This window comes from Cebidichthys violaceus, unplaced genomic scaffold (assembly GCF_023349555.1).
Source record: "Cebidichthys violaceus isolate CVI_PGR_0920_01 unplaced genomic scaffold, fCebVio1.0.p SCAF_15, whole genome shotgun sequence".
Taxonomy (NCBI): domain Eukaryota; kingdom Metazoa; phylum Chordata; class Actinopteri; order Perciformes; family Stichaeidae; genus Cebidichthys; species Cebidichthys violaceus.
This window is the reverse complement of record NW_027176318.1, coordinates 532,685-546,982: the sequence shown is the minus strand read 5'-3', so window position 1 is coordinate 546,982 and position 14,298 is coordinate 532,685. Positions and strand designations below refer to the sequence as shown.

At 47.7% G+C, this 14,298-nt stretch overlaps 1 protein-coding gene across 1 annotated transcript in view; it reads right to left on the bottom strand.

The window, feature by feature from the left end:
* The window catches only part of sspo (SCO-spondin), a 67,718-nt gene that overhangs the window by 27,612 nt on the left and 25,808 nt on the right, over positions 1-14,298 (bottom strand). Inside the window, 40 exon segments of the mRNA XM_068709572.1 lie at positions 381-545; positions 778-813; positions 1,110-1,330; positions 1,429-1,574; positions 1,817-1,983; positions 2,102-2,254; positions 2,374-2,594; positions 2,714-2,825; positions 2,939-3,139; positions 3,332-3,502; positions 3,698-3,898; positions 4,139-4,185; positions 4,304-4,473; positions 4,553-4,632; positions 4,722-4,892; positions 5,376-5,546; positions 5,711-5,760; positions 5,895-5,989; positions 6,069-6,205; positions 7,230-7,364; positions 7,529-7,699; positions 7,874-7,920; positions 8,057-8,312; positions 8,481-8,651; positions 8,764-8,967; positions 9,243-9,334; positions 9,598-9,723; positions 10,022-10,151; positions 10,749-10,871; positions 10,964-11,155; positions 11,261-11,425; positions 11,510-11,668; positions 11,923-12,078; positions 12,162-12,239; positions 12,371-12,478; positions 12,700-12,876; positions 13,025-13,166; positions 13,337-13,550; positions 13,694-13,814; positions 13,972-13,993. Of these exon segments, the coding sequence (XP_068565673.1) occupies positions 381-545; positions 778-813; positions 1,110-1,330; positions 1,429-1,574; positions 1,817-1,983; positions 2,102-2,254; positions 2,374-2,594; positions 2,714-2,825; positions 2,939-3,139; positions 3,332-3,502; positions 3,698-3,898; positions 4,139-4,185; positions 4,304-4,473; positions 4,553-4,632; positions 4,722-4,892; positions 5,376-5,546; positions 5,711-5,760; positions 5,895-5,989; positions 6,069-6,205; positions 7,230-7,364; positions 7,529-7,699; positions 7,874-7,920; positions 8,057-8,312; positions 8,481-8,651; positions 8,764-8,967; positions 9,243-9,334; positions 9,598-9,723; positions 10,022-10,151; positions 10,749-10,871; positions 10,964-11,155; positions 11,261-11,425; positions 11,510-11,668; positions 11,923-12,078; positions 12,162-12,239; positions 12,371-12,478; positions 12,700-12,876; positions 13,025-13,166; positions 13,337-13,550; positions 13,694-13,814; positions 13,972-13,993 (5,704 nt within the window).

The window sequence follows — 14,298 nt, the reverse complement described above, 5'->3', positions numbered from 1 at the left end:
TAGCAGCTAGCCTGAAGGAAATGTTTGACAAGTGGCAAATTCAGTTGAGCAAAATCCACGTGATTCTGAGGGACAACGCCAGCAACATGAGAAAAGCGATGGACAACCTGGGGGCGCGTAGCGTCGGCTGCGTTTTTTAAATCGATTCAGCACAGTTTTTCTCTATTAGATCGGTATCAGATCGGTATCGGCCGATACTAAACCTCAGATATCTGTATCGGTATCGGAAGTGAAAAACGTGGATCGGTGCATCCCTAATGAGTAGTTGAGTTTCTTTTCTTAGATATCACTGGATCACACTGTAAGCGTTTGTGAAGTTCATGTTTGACCGTTGGGAGGAAAGTCTTGGACCCTGAGAGAGATAACGTGAGCGGTCAGACCTGGACACTGGGGCAGGTTACAGGCCTTCTCCTGGTGAGAGCTTCCAGAGCAGGGGGGTCTGACACACTGTCGGTGACGGGACTTCATGGTCGGGCTGAGGGCATCCGTGCAGGGCTTAGTGCAGGGACTCCATGATGACCACGGGGAGAAGCCAGCATCCTCGTCTAAAGAAGATCGAGGAGGAAAAACGGAGAAGCCGTTTCAATTATTTTTTGTCTCGTGATGGAAAAGATGGTAGCTGACAAGGTTTAAAATAAACGCAGTCACAATACCGTGTACCAAACAGACAAATACATTGCAAAGACCAGTGAAGAGAAAAAGTAATTCAGTAAAAACTGTAAATGAACAACAGAGTGAACTCACTGGTATTAAGCTTTGTTTAAAGGGAGACTTTACCTGGTAAAACTGGTTCTTCTGTTGGGCCAACAATCACTGCAAACATCAAGCAACAATTCATCATCAGTTCAAGCTCCACCATTTAGTATTGTGTACAAACAAGCGGCTGCAGTATATACTGTCTGTGATTTATAATGGATACAAATGAAGGATACACAGTAGCCCTTTATAATTCAATTATATCTGTAATTACATTTAATGTAGAGACACTTCGTCTCACAGCACATCCAATCTCCCTCACCTGCAAGTCTTTGTTCTTTTACTCCATCTCTATACACACACATTACATGCAGCACCTACTGTATCTACTCTACCTAAACTAGCTCCTGTACCTGGGCAGTCAGGGGCCTGGCAGTAGGTGGTTTCCTGGCGTGGCCCCTGGCAGTTTCTCCCTCCGTGGGCTGGGGCCGGCTGTGTGCAGCTCTTGGAGCGAGTCTTCAGTCCCAGGCCTCCGCAGGACAGCGAACAGGGGCTCCAGGAGCCCCAGGGGGACAGACCTCCGTTGACCGGGCAATGCTCCAAGGAACAGTTCCACCTGCCGAGCTCGCAGCCGCTACAGAAGAAAGGGGGGGGGGGGGGGGGGGGCAGTGTGTGTAGTAGGCAGTGTGGGACCATATGAGGGACTGCGTGACTGGAGGATTTTCTGCTCACCAGGTGCTGCAGTCGTGGAGCAGTGTGTCTCCAGACTGAAGCTCCATTCCCTCAGAGATGTTATGGAGGAGCAGAGATGAGACGGGCGTGACAGAAACACTCTGCAGAGAGGCCATAAACTCTTTGTCCACCAGACAAGGACACTCCTGAAACACACATATTACAAGCATGTTAAAAACATTTGTTTCAATGTAAAATAAAACTTTCTTTTCATCACTGTAATTCTTTTGGCGTACCTCTGAACTTAAAATCAGTAATGCTAACCTTACATTTTTTGGAAATATGCTGACCATCAACCTTCTCGTCCTTGTGTTAGCGTTTGTTAAAATGCATGAGTCACGACTCATTAGTCAGAATGCTGAAGTTGCTCAGATGACAGGGAACCCACCTGCAGGCAGACCCCGTGGTGCTGGTAGGTGTGAGGGGGGCAGTGGCAGCCTTCCTCGCAGCCATCGGAGTAGCAGCCCTCTCTGCCGCTGACCTGAGCGCAGCTGAATGGACAGCCTTCGCCTCGTTCACACTCCCTGTACAACCTGCCAGGAGGGCAGCCCACTTCTGCACAACGACGAGACGCAGATTGAAGATACACATTTACCAAGTTACCCTGGATCTTATCGTTGTCACAGCTTTGACGACCACAGCTACAGATGTTGTACAGGGAACCAGGACTCACCGAGGCAGACCTGGGTGTTGCAGGTCTTGCTCTGGCGGCCGAGGCCGCTGCAGGGCGGAGAGCTGCAGCCACGAGAACGGGACTGCTGTCCTCCACCACAGCTGACCGAACACTCAGACCACTGAGACCAGGGGAGCCAGGGGCCCACCGAGTCTGGAAGCAAAAACACAACTGATGTGACACAAGCTCCTCTTTCAGATTTCAGTGAAGCTGAAAGTTGCGTCTCAGTCTAAAAACTCAAGGTGGAAGTTGCCTTGGCCAGACATGACTACCTGTGCACAGGTGTATGTTGCAGTCTCTCTGCTGTTCAGCGACTCCCAGGCAGCCCCTCCCACTGCTCTGGGGGGACGGGTTATCACACTGGCGTCTCCTGAACTTGACTCCTCCTCCGCAAGAGAGCGAGCACTCAGTCCAGGACCCCCATTGGCTCCAGCCACCGTCAACATAGCAACCGGGGACAGATTGACACTGCAGGACCCCGGCCTCGCATGAACTGAGATAAAGTGAGAGAGATGGCAAAAAAATGAAGACACATAAATTAAATGATATATTATATAGACAGATTTCATTTGATTAAGAATCTAAATGTAAAGCTATTCGGTTGTACTGTACCAGTTTCTGCAGTCACTGACGATGCTGTCTCCTGGATTTGCAAACTGCCAATCAGATCCACCGGGCCATACCCATGATGCATTAGTGGAATCTAGACCGCTGGACGTCATTACTACATCAGACAAACATCTACTGATTAGACTGATCTCTGCTTAGTCCAACACAGTTTACCAAAACAACGTAAACACTTCCAACAGCAACTTTCAGACAACTAACAGATCTGACCAGTAGCAGAGCCGTTGTGGTATTTGCAGCGACACTCCTCTCGGGCCACACACACTCCGTCCTGCAGAACCATGTCACCCGGACAACCGCAGGTCCGTCTGCACCCAGGGGAGTCCACGCACTCCGTGTCACCGTGGAGATCAGAACAGGAGCGTGGACAGGGCTTCCCACAAGGCCATTCTTCCTGGCCTCCGCCACAGTCTGCAGAACGCAGGGGGGAGTACGGTTTGAAGAGAATGAAGACCAAGAGTTTCATGGTCCAGTATGTTTCCACAGAGTTTGTGCCATCTTGTTTCTTGTAAGGCCACTCTTGCTTTCCTTCTCCATTTTCACCCAGCAACCTCCCTTAAAACATGAATGCTTTTCAAAATAAATTCCCTAAATGCTGCTGACCTGAGCAGACGGTGATGTTGTCATGGCAGCCGCGGCTCTGCCTGCTCTCTCCGAGACAGGGCAGCCCACCGAACCTGGCGGGAGGACTGTTGCATTGCCTGGTGCGGGCGGACGACCCGTCGCACCCGTCGCACTCCGACCACGGTGACCACGGACTCCACGAACCGTGGACTAGAGGGAGAGCGAGAGGAGAGGAAACACAGAGAGGCACAAACTGAGGATGTGTGATAGTACGTATTGTTATATTTGTCTAGCTGTAGAGAAGGACATCAGAAGACGATAAAAAGAAAGAGACATGTAGATATAAATGTGAATTTCTCCATCTTCATTTTTGATCAGTTAGCTTAGCTGAGGAACCAGCGATACCTGGACAGAAGGTGATGACAGGGCAGGGCTGTCTCTGGAATTGAACTCCGACCCCACTGTGCGTTTCCTGTTCTCCGGGGCAAGCCGCTCCTCCGGCCTTGGGCTCAGGACAGCTACAGCTCCTGTAGCGGGACACCGACTCTGCCCCACAGGTCCTGGAGCACGGAGTCCACTCTGACCAGTCACACCAGCCGCCTGACACTGGAAACACACAGAAGGATGCAAAATCTACATTCATGGCCTTCTCCAGCCCAGACTTTATTTTATTTTTTCATGAAGTCAGAAATAAAAACAAGTTCCTATTTGTATTGTTCTTGTGTTGGTGAGTTTTAGCTTCAGTCAAAGAAAGAAAGCCAGTTAAAAAGTCAGTTTTAAGTGTTGTATTTCCATCATGCATAAGTTCCACTTTTTTAACACAGACTTACAGCTGGTCTTACTCACCTGGACAGGGGTATCTGGTGCAGTTGAGCCTCCCACCCTCACAGGTGCTGAAACAAAGAGGAAACAGCAACAGAAGTATGCTTCTGTCCCTTCTTTCTGGCTGTTTCTCTGTTAAATATAACTGTGGTGTACATGCATGTGTAGCATGTGCTCCATTATTCTGACCAGTTGTTGCATCTGTCCGGGGCTTCGGTGGTCTCCCCTGGCTGCAGCCTGTGTCCGGTGCTGAGGTCCACGCAGGGACAGTCTTCTCTCTCGACACAGGCTGTCCCGTTAGCAGACAGGACCTTCCCCCCTGTACAGTAGCATCCGGGCTCACATTGCCACTCGCAGTGCTGAGGGACGGGAAGAAAATCACCACCAGAATTCTAAATGTTGAAGCAGGAGCAATGAGTGGAATCAGGAGATACTCACAGCCAGGTCGTCACAGAAGCGCGGGCAGGACGGACCACAGCTGCTGAACACCGTGCCTGGCACCTGCGAGCACGGCGCCACTGACAACACACACGTAATGACACACTGCATTGGCTGTTTTGTGAACAAAACTCAAACTGCACATGTGGACCATTCTCTGTGAGCGTACCTGGACAGTGGGCAGTGTTACATGCTAGGAATGCAGTTCCCAGCCCCTCGCAGTAGTTCCCCTCCCCCTCTGGACTGGGACTGTCACACTCTCTCCTCCGGCTTTGAACCCCCCCGCCGCATGACTTGGTACACTCCGTCCAGTTGCTCCACTGACCCCAGCCCGCGTCACCTGGAAAGAGCCAACACATCATGATGAAATAATCCTTCATAATTAACAGTAAATAAGATAAATGTATTCATTTATATCAGTGTATGTTGGTCTCAATATTGAAAGAACAATCCGAAACTTAAGCTTAAGTTGTAGTGCTTTGATATAAGCCAAATATGAATTGTTACCTTATGGACTTGGGTTTTTATTTATTTCTTGGAATAAACTATAGAAACAGCGATACCTTTATGCTCCGTGCTGTGTGTTTGTTTGTGAATTTGTTTATCGTTATGAATACTACAATACAAAATCTCCTGAAAAACGACTCATGCCAGCCACAACAATTTAAGTTTGCTCACGCTGCTTTCAGATCTTGCGGTCCGACCGCACTAAAGTTGTCTGGATGAAGTCCAGTCCAAGAGTGCATACAGGCAACGTAAAAAGGTCGTGGGAAAACGTAACGGCAATACATTTAATACACAAATGAACAGAAAACAAACTCACGGTCACACGGAGCGGTGATGCAGACTTGGTCCTCTCTGTGAGGGCCCAGACACGGCAGGCCACTGCCAGAGCGCTGGGGGCTGGAACAGAACCGGTACCGAGACTGGAGACCCGCTCCACACGACAACGAACACTGACCCCAGGGAGTCCACACTGACCACTGGCCATCAACTGGAGGGAGTGTGAGTGTGTGTGTGTGTGTGTGTGTGTGTGTGTGTGTGTGTGTGTTTGTACGTGGTGGAACAGAACAAGAAAGATACAGAGTGGAACAATGAGATGAAAGAGAGCAGTAGGATATGACAAGAAAAAGATACATTCAATGGCTTTCTGCCTACCATTGCAGCTGACTTGAGAGCAGTTTACCAGCCTCCCTGCTTCGCATGTGCTGAAATATAAACCCACACAAGAAGATGAATCATCGTTTCATCTCTTCTTTATGTGTTGATGAATGGAAGCACACGCTGGTGGAGTTAAACTCATTATGGCTCACGGAGCAATTCAAAGCAAAGTTTGACTTGCCAGTTGTTGCAGTCTGTGGGGACAATATCTCCTGGTTTGTACTGTTCTCCATCCAAGTCACAGCGACAGTCGGACTCTCGCACACACACACCATCCTGGAGACGTGGAGACACCATCAGCGATATGTCCGTGATCACAGTGTATTGGTTTGTGTTTAGCCGGCACCACACCCACCTGTTGGACAGTCCCGTGTGGACACTGGCAGCCCTGCGTGCAGTTCCTGCTGAGGTCCATTGTGAGGTCTGCACACGACACTGCTCCCCTCACACACTGCGTCCACTGCTGGCCTGGAGGACACACCCTGCCGTCTCCTGACAGAGCAACACAGAGCCCAAGCAGAGACTTCTCAGTGTAATCAAAAAAGAATCTGTGCATGAAATGTGGACAAATTTATGTTTATCTGACATTTATCAAAAAGTGGACACCCGATGTTGTCCAATACAACAACAGCGCCATGATGCACTGGAATAACATGTATGTAGTAACAGTTATCATCAATCAATCTGGCAATGAATTCAATCTTTAAATACTGGTGTTGACATAAACAGTATGACATAAACTATCAGGACGGTCCTTGACCAAAGAAATTCTTGGTCGGCTAACAATTTTGCTGACTAATGGATTAGTTGCTTATAGTAAACAGATCTGTAAAACTGAGATTCTCCACAAAGAATCACACAAAAGCACCACTTTAAATGTGATGTATAAGAAAATCTTAGTGGACCAAGGAAAGACTAGTCGACTACGAGGGGACAGCCCTACGGATTATGCAGAAATGCTGTGAGCCCTCTTTTTTTCCTTCCTTTTTTAGCGTTTTTTACATGCTAAAAATTACACTGTTATTCATATATATAACCAAGTAATTATGAGCTAGGACGTGAAGGGCGGCCTCTAAGGAAGTCAGGTCACTTAACAAACTTATTATAACCCAAACCAGGATCTTTTCCTAACCCTAACCAAGTAGTTTTGTAGCCTAAACAGCTTCTGCACTGAATGTGCGTTCACTGGGGCTCTGGTGTTGGTCGGAGAACGACATTACACCAACCATCGTTTGAAATACAAAGTCAATGAAGTGGCCATGATTTTCTCTAACTCTTTTTGAGCACTTTCAAGACCTTGAATTGTTTTCCTCCCTGGCTTCTTATTGCTGTTTTCTTCTGCAAAACCATGATTTAGTGCAATAAATATGTGACAGATGTTGTACCACACGTTCACAGAAGTCTCAAATTTTACAGTTTGTAGAAAATGATACATTTTTATTGTACTTGTCTTCTTATACAATTCTGATATTAAACATGACAATATTGTCGGACGAGAGATTAAGTCTTGCTGTACCACAGGGCTGCAGGTTACAGGCGCTGAACTGCTGAGCGGTGCCGTGGATTCGGATAGGTCCACGGGTTCGGCTCCTGTACCCTCCTCCACACGTCACAGAGCACTGCGACCACGCCACCCACGGCTCCCTTACACCTTCAGACACAACACAGCTGTATTAACTTCCTTTATTCCTTTTTTTTGTTATCTGTGTTTTGATTTGGAATTTTTTGAACGCACACAGGAGTTAAATAAAACGAGCAACTCGTCTTTGGATTTTGTTTATATATTGACATTAGCAACCGAGTGCTTCTCCTCACCAAAGCAGGGCTCAATGCTGCAGGTGTCGATCCCAACTCGGTCTCCTTTGCAGGGACGACCGCCGAAAGCTGGAGGAGGATTGGTTCCCGAACGATAGCGTCTTCTCACACCAACGTCGCATGTCCGACTGCAAGTGCTCCACTGGGTCCAGCTGCTCCAGCCACAGTCCACTGAGGAACGAACACACACACACACACACACACACACACACACACACACACACACACACACACACACACACACACACACACAGGATGAAAAGGCGGAGAAAGTCAGAGAGAATGGGAGACAAACGAGGTGAGAAGAAAAAACGTAAAGACAGCACTTCATATAAAATCACTCACCAGCGCAGGGAGCTGCTCCGCACTCCATTTCTCCATTAGTGCAGGTACTGTTTGAGACACACAATGCAAGATCAAGTGACAGCCAAAATGATAGGTATGCATGTGTGTATACATACATATAGACAAAGGTGACATTTTGTCTACTTCACAATAAAAGAAATCTTGGACACAGGCCGACAGTACCAGTTATTGCAGGCATCCACAGGCAGGGCAGCACCGGCTGGGTACAGCTCCCCCTGCTGGTAACACGGGCACTGTGCCAGGGGCACGCAGCTGCCGTTGAGCAGGTAGAAGCCCAGGGCGCAGTAGCAGCCGTTGTAACAGGCGGTGACACACTGCACCTCTGTGGAGGTCATGTCCAGACACACCCGCGGACACGCGCCGCCTTGAGCCTCGCACTCTGCTAAAGTCATGTACACCATGCCCTCTGGACACACACCTGTGTGGAGAGGAAATGAGGACTGAATGTCGCACGTGCACACAGGCTTCTATTCAACAAGGTGGATGAAATAACACGCGCAATCAGAAAAATAAAAGATAATTCAATAGAAAAATAAGTCACAAACACAACTCTATTATAGAGTGATACTATTCACACATATTACACCTGAACAGGGGTGGGAGTTGCAGTCTCCTGTCTGTATGTGTGGCCCGGGGCAGCTGCTGCCCCCGTGGGTTGGTGAGGGTGAACTGCACAATCGCTCTCTCGTTTGGACGCCGGAGTCGCACTCCGATGAACACTGAGACCACGACGACCACGCTGACCAGCCGCCATTCACTGGAATTACACACCTAAAAATCAGCTTTTCAGTCTTCCCTCTAACACATCGTCTTTGTGGAGAGACCAGAGAAGTTGTTGGTTTCTGCGTGTGCGTCTACATCTGCGATACCTGGACAGTGGACAGTGTTGCAAGGCTCCTGCTCCTCGCCGTCTCCATCGCAGTCCGAGTCCGCTTGCGTGCGGTTGAAGGGTGTGAGCGTGTGGTTGCAGCTGCGGAATCGTCGCCTGATTCCAACATCATCTACGTGGTTGAAACACGTCTTACTGCACTCTGACCAACTGGTCCATTTGCCCCAGACTCCATCAGGCAGCACTGCACGAGAGGAGGACAAAGTCATGAAGTGTGCAAGTGATTTACAAGACTAGCACACTGGCCTGAGACTTGCATTAAGTATTTGAAGAAAGGCTTCACTGTAACTGTTGCTCATAAAGTAGTTGTTCACACTACAATATACAGTCTACCGTATGTGCTGCTGAAAAAATGAAGGAGAAGTGAGTTTTTATATAGTGCATACATTCATCTTAGTGCAAGATGCAGCATTTCAGTCCACCGGATGTGGATGTTACAAATGAAAACTGTTGGTATACCAGGGAGACAGGAGCCGGAGCAGCGGCGGGCCTCCGAGGAGTCTCCTGGACAGGGCTGGATTCTTACGGCTCCAGCCGGGTTCACCGGAGACCTGAGGAGACAAAGTCCGAACATAAAGTACATTATCACATGAAATGACAATTAACTTACAGTAACAACAGTAGATGATGCAGCGGTGAAAAAATAGCACAGTAAGATTTTAACAAACATATGCAAACAAATCATTTTACAAAAGACAACAGACAGTCATGTCAAAATTCTATATAATCACACTTATATAATCACAAAGTGTAATTAGGTGGAGAAAAGCCTTTGACAGGGAGTTCCAAAGAGTACGATGCTTCATCTGTTCACCTGTAGCGTTGCTGGAGCCCCAGACCACAGGTGACATCACACGGTGACCATGACGACCAGGCTGACCAATGACAGGTGGCCACACACAGGGAGGTGTCACAGGTTACTTGTCCGTCTATGCACACGCTGATGGGGCAAAGAACGAGCATGTACATGAGCTATATAGTTCATTTCTTTTAACAATGAGGCAGCAGTCCAGTGATCCAAGACGTTTGCTGGGAAGAACTTTAAAAATAAATACAAAATAAAACTCTTCCTCAGAGAAAACTGCTTTACGACATGAAAAATAAATTTAACATCACCAAAGTTATGAGTCTTTTTTTAGAAAGCAAAAATGTTGTTATTTAGAATGTTAGTACAGTGTGAAAACCAGGCTCGCTTTCAAAGTGGAAAATGGAAAAATCAATGCGACTGTGTCTTTCACCATGAGGTACACTGGTCCCTGCTGAACGTCTGTCCTGGCTGCAGTGTTTGACCGTCCCAGAGACAGACGCATTGGCTGCCATTCACACACCGCCCCTCCTGAAGGTACAGACCGTCGGCACAGCGACACCCTGGAGAGGACAGGATGTATGTCTTCATTTCAGCCACCACTGAATGATTTCAGAGGAAACGTCGGCAATGCTTCAATAGAGGTTTGTGGCTTTGAAAATTCTTTTGCTTTGTAGTCTGAATAATTTAATGGAGAGTAGGAAATTGCCAACCCACTGAATCAAAATCAGAAAACGCAACATTTTATTTAGTCCAACTGGAAACTTCCAGTAAATTATTTAGTGCTTATATTTACTCAATTTAATGCAACTCAAACAACAAGAGAGCTGTTGTCGATATACCTTTATCTTAATAACAATGACGATTCACAACTTCTCTTAAGCACATTTGAAGCATATAAGAGAGGCAGTATTCTTGTATTATGAACACTGAATGGGCACAAGCCTTGTCTCACAAGGTCGGAGACCTTTAACATTTTTTGCATGGCACTTCCTACTCAGATGCAACATATCTAGTGTTTTAAATTTAGCCGTACAAACCAAAACTCTAAACTATTCATTCCATGGGACAACATACCCAAAGTTACTCTCATGTCTACATGACGTCACAAAGCAAACAATGACATCGCTCGACACCCCATCACTTCCTGTGCGTCCTACCCGGTATACATGCTGCAGTGCAGTTGCTGGTCATGCTGAGATGTGAGCAGGTAGGAGGACAGGGCTCGACCCTGCCAGCCTGGCAGTCCGCCTCAGTCACCAGCACCATGCTGTTGACGCAGCCTGAACAACCAATCAGAGAGCAGACGTATTTAGAATTAGACGAGACTTTAAACGCAACAACGGAATTTACTGTGTGACAGAGTGCGGGCCACCTGTCTGCGTGCCGATGTCTTTGGAGCAGGGCTCGCTGTTGCAGCTCTGGCTCTGCAGGGTCATGCCCTCACAGTCCCGCCCACCGTTCTTGGGAGGAGGAGCAGAGCAGGTTCTGTTCCTCCGTCTGACACCACCTCCACACCGAGCGTCACACGCCGACCACTCTGTCCACTCTGACCAGCGACCGCCGACTGCAAGAGGAGACGACAGAGAATGAGATTGAGACAACTATTAAATCAGAGACCGGGCGCTTATGAAAGACGTGTCCTGTTTGACATCAGGTTCAGAGAACAGACCTGGACACGCTCGAGGGAAACAGGCTCTGCTGTCAAACTGAGCTCCACCACAGGTCCCTCCGGGCAGAGCTTCTCTCAGGATGTCCCTCTGCCGGAACAAGGAGCCCAGACCACAGGACACACTGCACACGCTCCACGCTGTCCACGGGGACATGATGCAGTCCACTAGAGGAGAGGAAAGGAAGAGAATCAGCGTTTCCCTGTTTTGTTCTGTCTTATTACCACTTTTGAGGTGGGCTTCTATTTTACCACAGTCTCTCTCGTCCGATCCGTCCACACAGTCCCTCTGCAGGTCACATCTCCGGTCCAGGTGAACGCACTCCCCACTGTTACAAGAGAACTGCTTGGGAGAGCAGGGGCTGGGCACATGGGGCCCTTGTGAAGTCACCGCTGGTCTGGCTGTGGTGCCTGATAACATATGGGGATACAATAACAGAATTTTGTTCAATTTAGATACACGTTTTTTTCCAGGAATTACACCTTCCTTTATTTCAAAGTATTTTCTTTCATTTCACATTCGTGTGAAGTCCGTCATGAAACTATGTATCTCCAGTAAGGTACCAATATCATCAATATCACCTTTTCTACATTCAAATGATAGTAAAAGTGTAGTCATTGTATTTCTATTCTAGTCTGTCCCCTGACAGGTTGTCGATGCATACCACAGCGTTCCTCATCTGACCCGTCCAAACAGTCCCGTCGGCCGTCACACACCTGTGCCGAGTCAACACAGCCAAAAGACCGGCACGCAAACTGGCCGTCCACGCAAAGCACTCTGGGTAGACCGCCATCGGAAGGAGTTGTAGCGACCCACGGGGCTGTAAATGAAAATAAAACAATGGTTACAGTATATGTATATTTTGTATAAAGTGTTGTAGGAGAACCAGCAAGGCTGTCTCGCCTTTTGTGGTTTGTAACCCAGGTTTTCCAGAATGGCGGGTTGTGGTGAGATGCAGCCCAGGTTGACCTGTGGTGACCCCTGGGTAGATGGATGGTTTGAAATGATTAAAAGTGACTTGCAAACAGACACACGCAAAAAAGGGGGGAAAACGTTAGTAAAAAGACAACAACAATGAGCGGATAGTAGATTTGATCAACAGCACATTTTACCTGTACTTGAGGTTGTGTTCTTCTGGTGTCCAGTTTGACCGGTGACCCCTGGGGTAGCCATGCCAGGAAGGCCACCGTGGGACCTGGTGGTGTGGAGGCCTGGGGCGCCTGGGACATAAATAAAGACAGACATGGATAAAAGAAAATGGAACACAGGGAAGATCAGGAAGGTGCTGTATGTATCTTGACTCGACTGTCAAATAAACTGTCAAATGTAAATTGTTTTGAATCACTTAATCATGTAAGGAGACTAAAATTGATGTTGTAGCAGGACTCAAAAGAAGATAAAACAAATATATATCCATGACCGAATATGACTCAGGCCTCACCACAGTTGATCTCGTCAGAGTGGTCCTTGCAGTCCGCTTGACCATCACAAAGCACAGAGACGGGGACGCACTCTTCACTGTGCAGGCACGCAAACAGGCCTGGCTCACAGCGCTGCACGGTCACGTTCCCACCACCAGAGGGAGACGTGGTCACGCTGCTGGGGGTCACCAGCTCATCTGCGAGAGCAGGAGGAAAGGTTGCTTCATTAATAACGCTATTGTGAAGGCGACTCACCGGTTCTGTAAAGCGAAGATGAGCTAGTACACAAGAGGAATTGGGTCCTGAAGACTATGATTTCGCTGTGCATTCTGTTAAATTCCTCACCTCCTCTGCAGCCGAGGATCTCCACACGCAGGTAGAAGGTGTGTCTGAACTCCACGGGGATGATGCGCAGGTAGCGAGCTCTGACCAGCCGGCCGAGCCAGCGGGTCACTGGGGTCCTGCCCACCATCCGCACCTCAAACACCTTCACCACAACCGAGAGGGCAATTCCACATGAGCACATCACATGTCTAGAATAATGCATCAGATTTGTCTTTTTCTCCTCCATGTATGAACACATTCATATGAGGATCTATGTAAATACAGAAAACCTTTGATGTTAAATAAGATACTAAATGTCCACAGCACAAATACCTTAGCAGGGCCTCCAGGGTTCCCATCCCCAGTATAGTCTGTGAAGAGGCTGCTGTGCAGGGCGAAGGCCAGGCGGTATTTGGTGAGGTAACCCCACATGTGTTCACTGACCTGGGTCACCACCCCTGATACCCATGTGGGCTCCAGGAAGTCCACCTGAAAGAAGGGCTGGGGATCTGCAGGTAAGGGGCTCCATCCAGGCTCCATAACCTGACTGCACAGAGGATGACGTGGTTTGTTATTTTTTTCTGGATGCTTTGTATTTTAGACTTTTAAGTGCATGCAAAAAAAGACATGGAATGTTCCGGCTAGTGTACACTTAAGAGACGACGACCATTCAAAGATCAGATCACTCACACGTTAGGGACGATGTTTAGTCGTCCAGCATCAGCAGGGTTGTTCTCGCGGTGCGAGGACGACGTCAGCTGACCGTATCGAATCCTCCCATCCTCCAGTCCGAGCGGAGAGGAGCAGACGGCTGCAGAATATGATACAAATTTTAACAGTCTGGCAAACTGAACTCTTCAAACACAACACATTAAAGCATTTGGTCTGCAGGAATATTTGAATATGTTTTAGAAGACATGAACAGAGGCTGCTGCTCTCAAAACATAAACGCTGCATTTAACACTCACCACGGTATCCTGGGCCACCATCCTGTGGAAACATTAGAAAATAAATTAGGTATATATTGATATGTGCCTATATTAACATCTGAAATCTTTGGTTATTCTAATTCTAATTACTAGAGCAAAGAGGGGCGGGAAAAGAGGCCAGCCGGGATTCTATCCCTTTCCAAAATAAATTCCATAGACAATAAATTAAAAATGGAAATTTTATCTGTTGAGTATTTACAAACAAATTTACAAAATGTATCATCTTGACTGGAAAATTAAAATGTTCTCATACTTTAAACAAATAAGCCCATTCACGATAACCACATGCTTTTTTGCATGTATCTA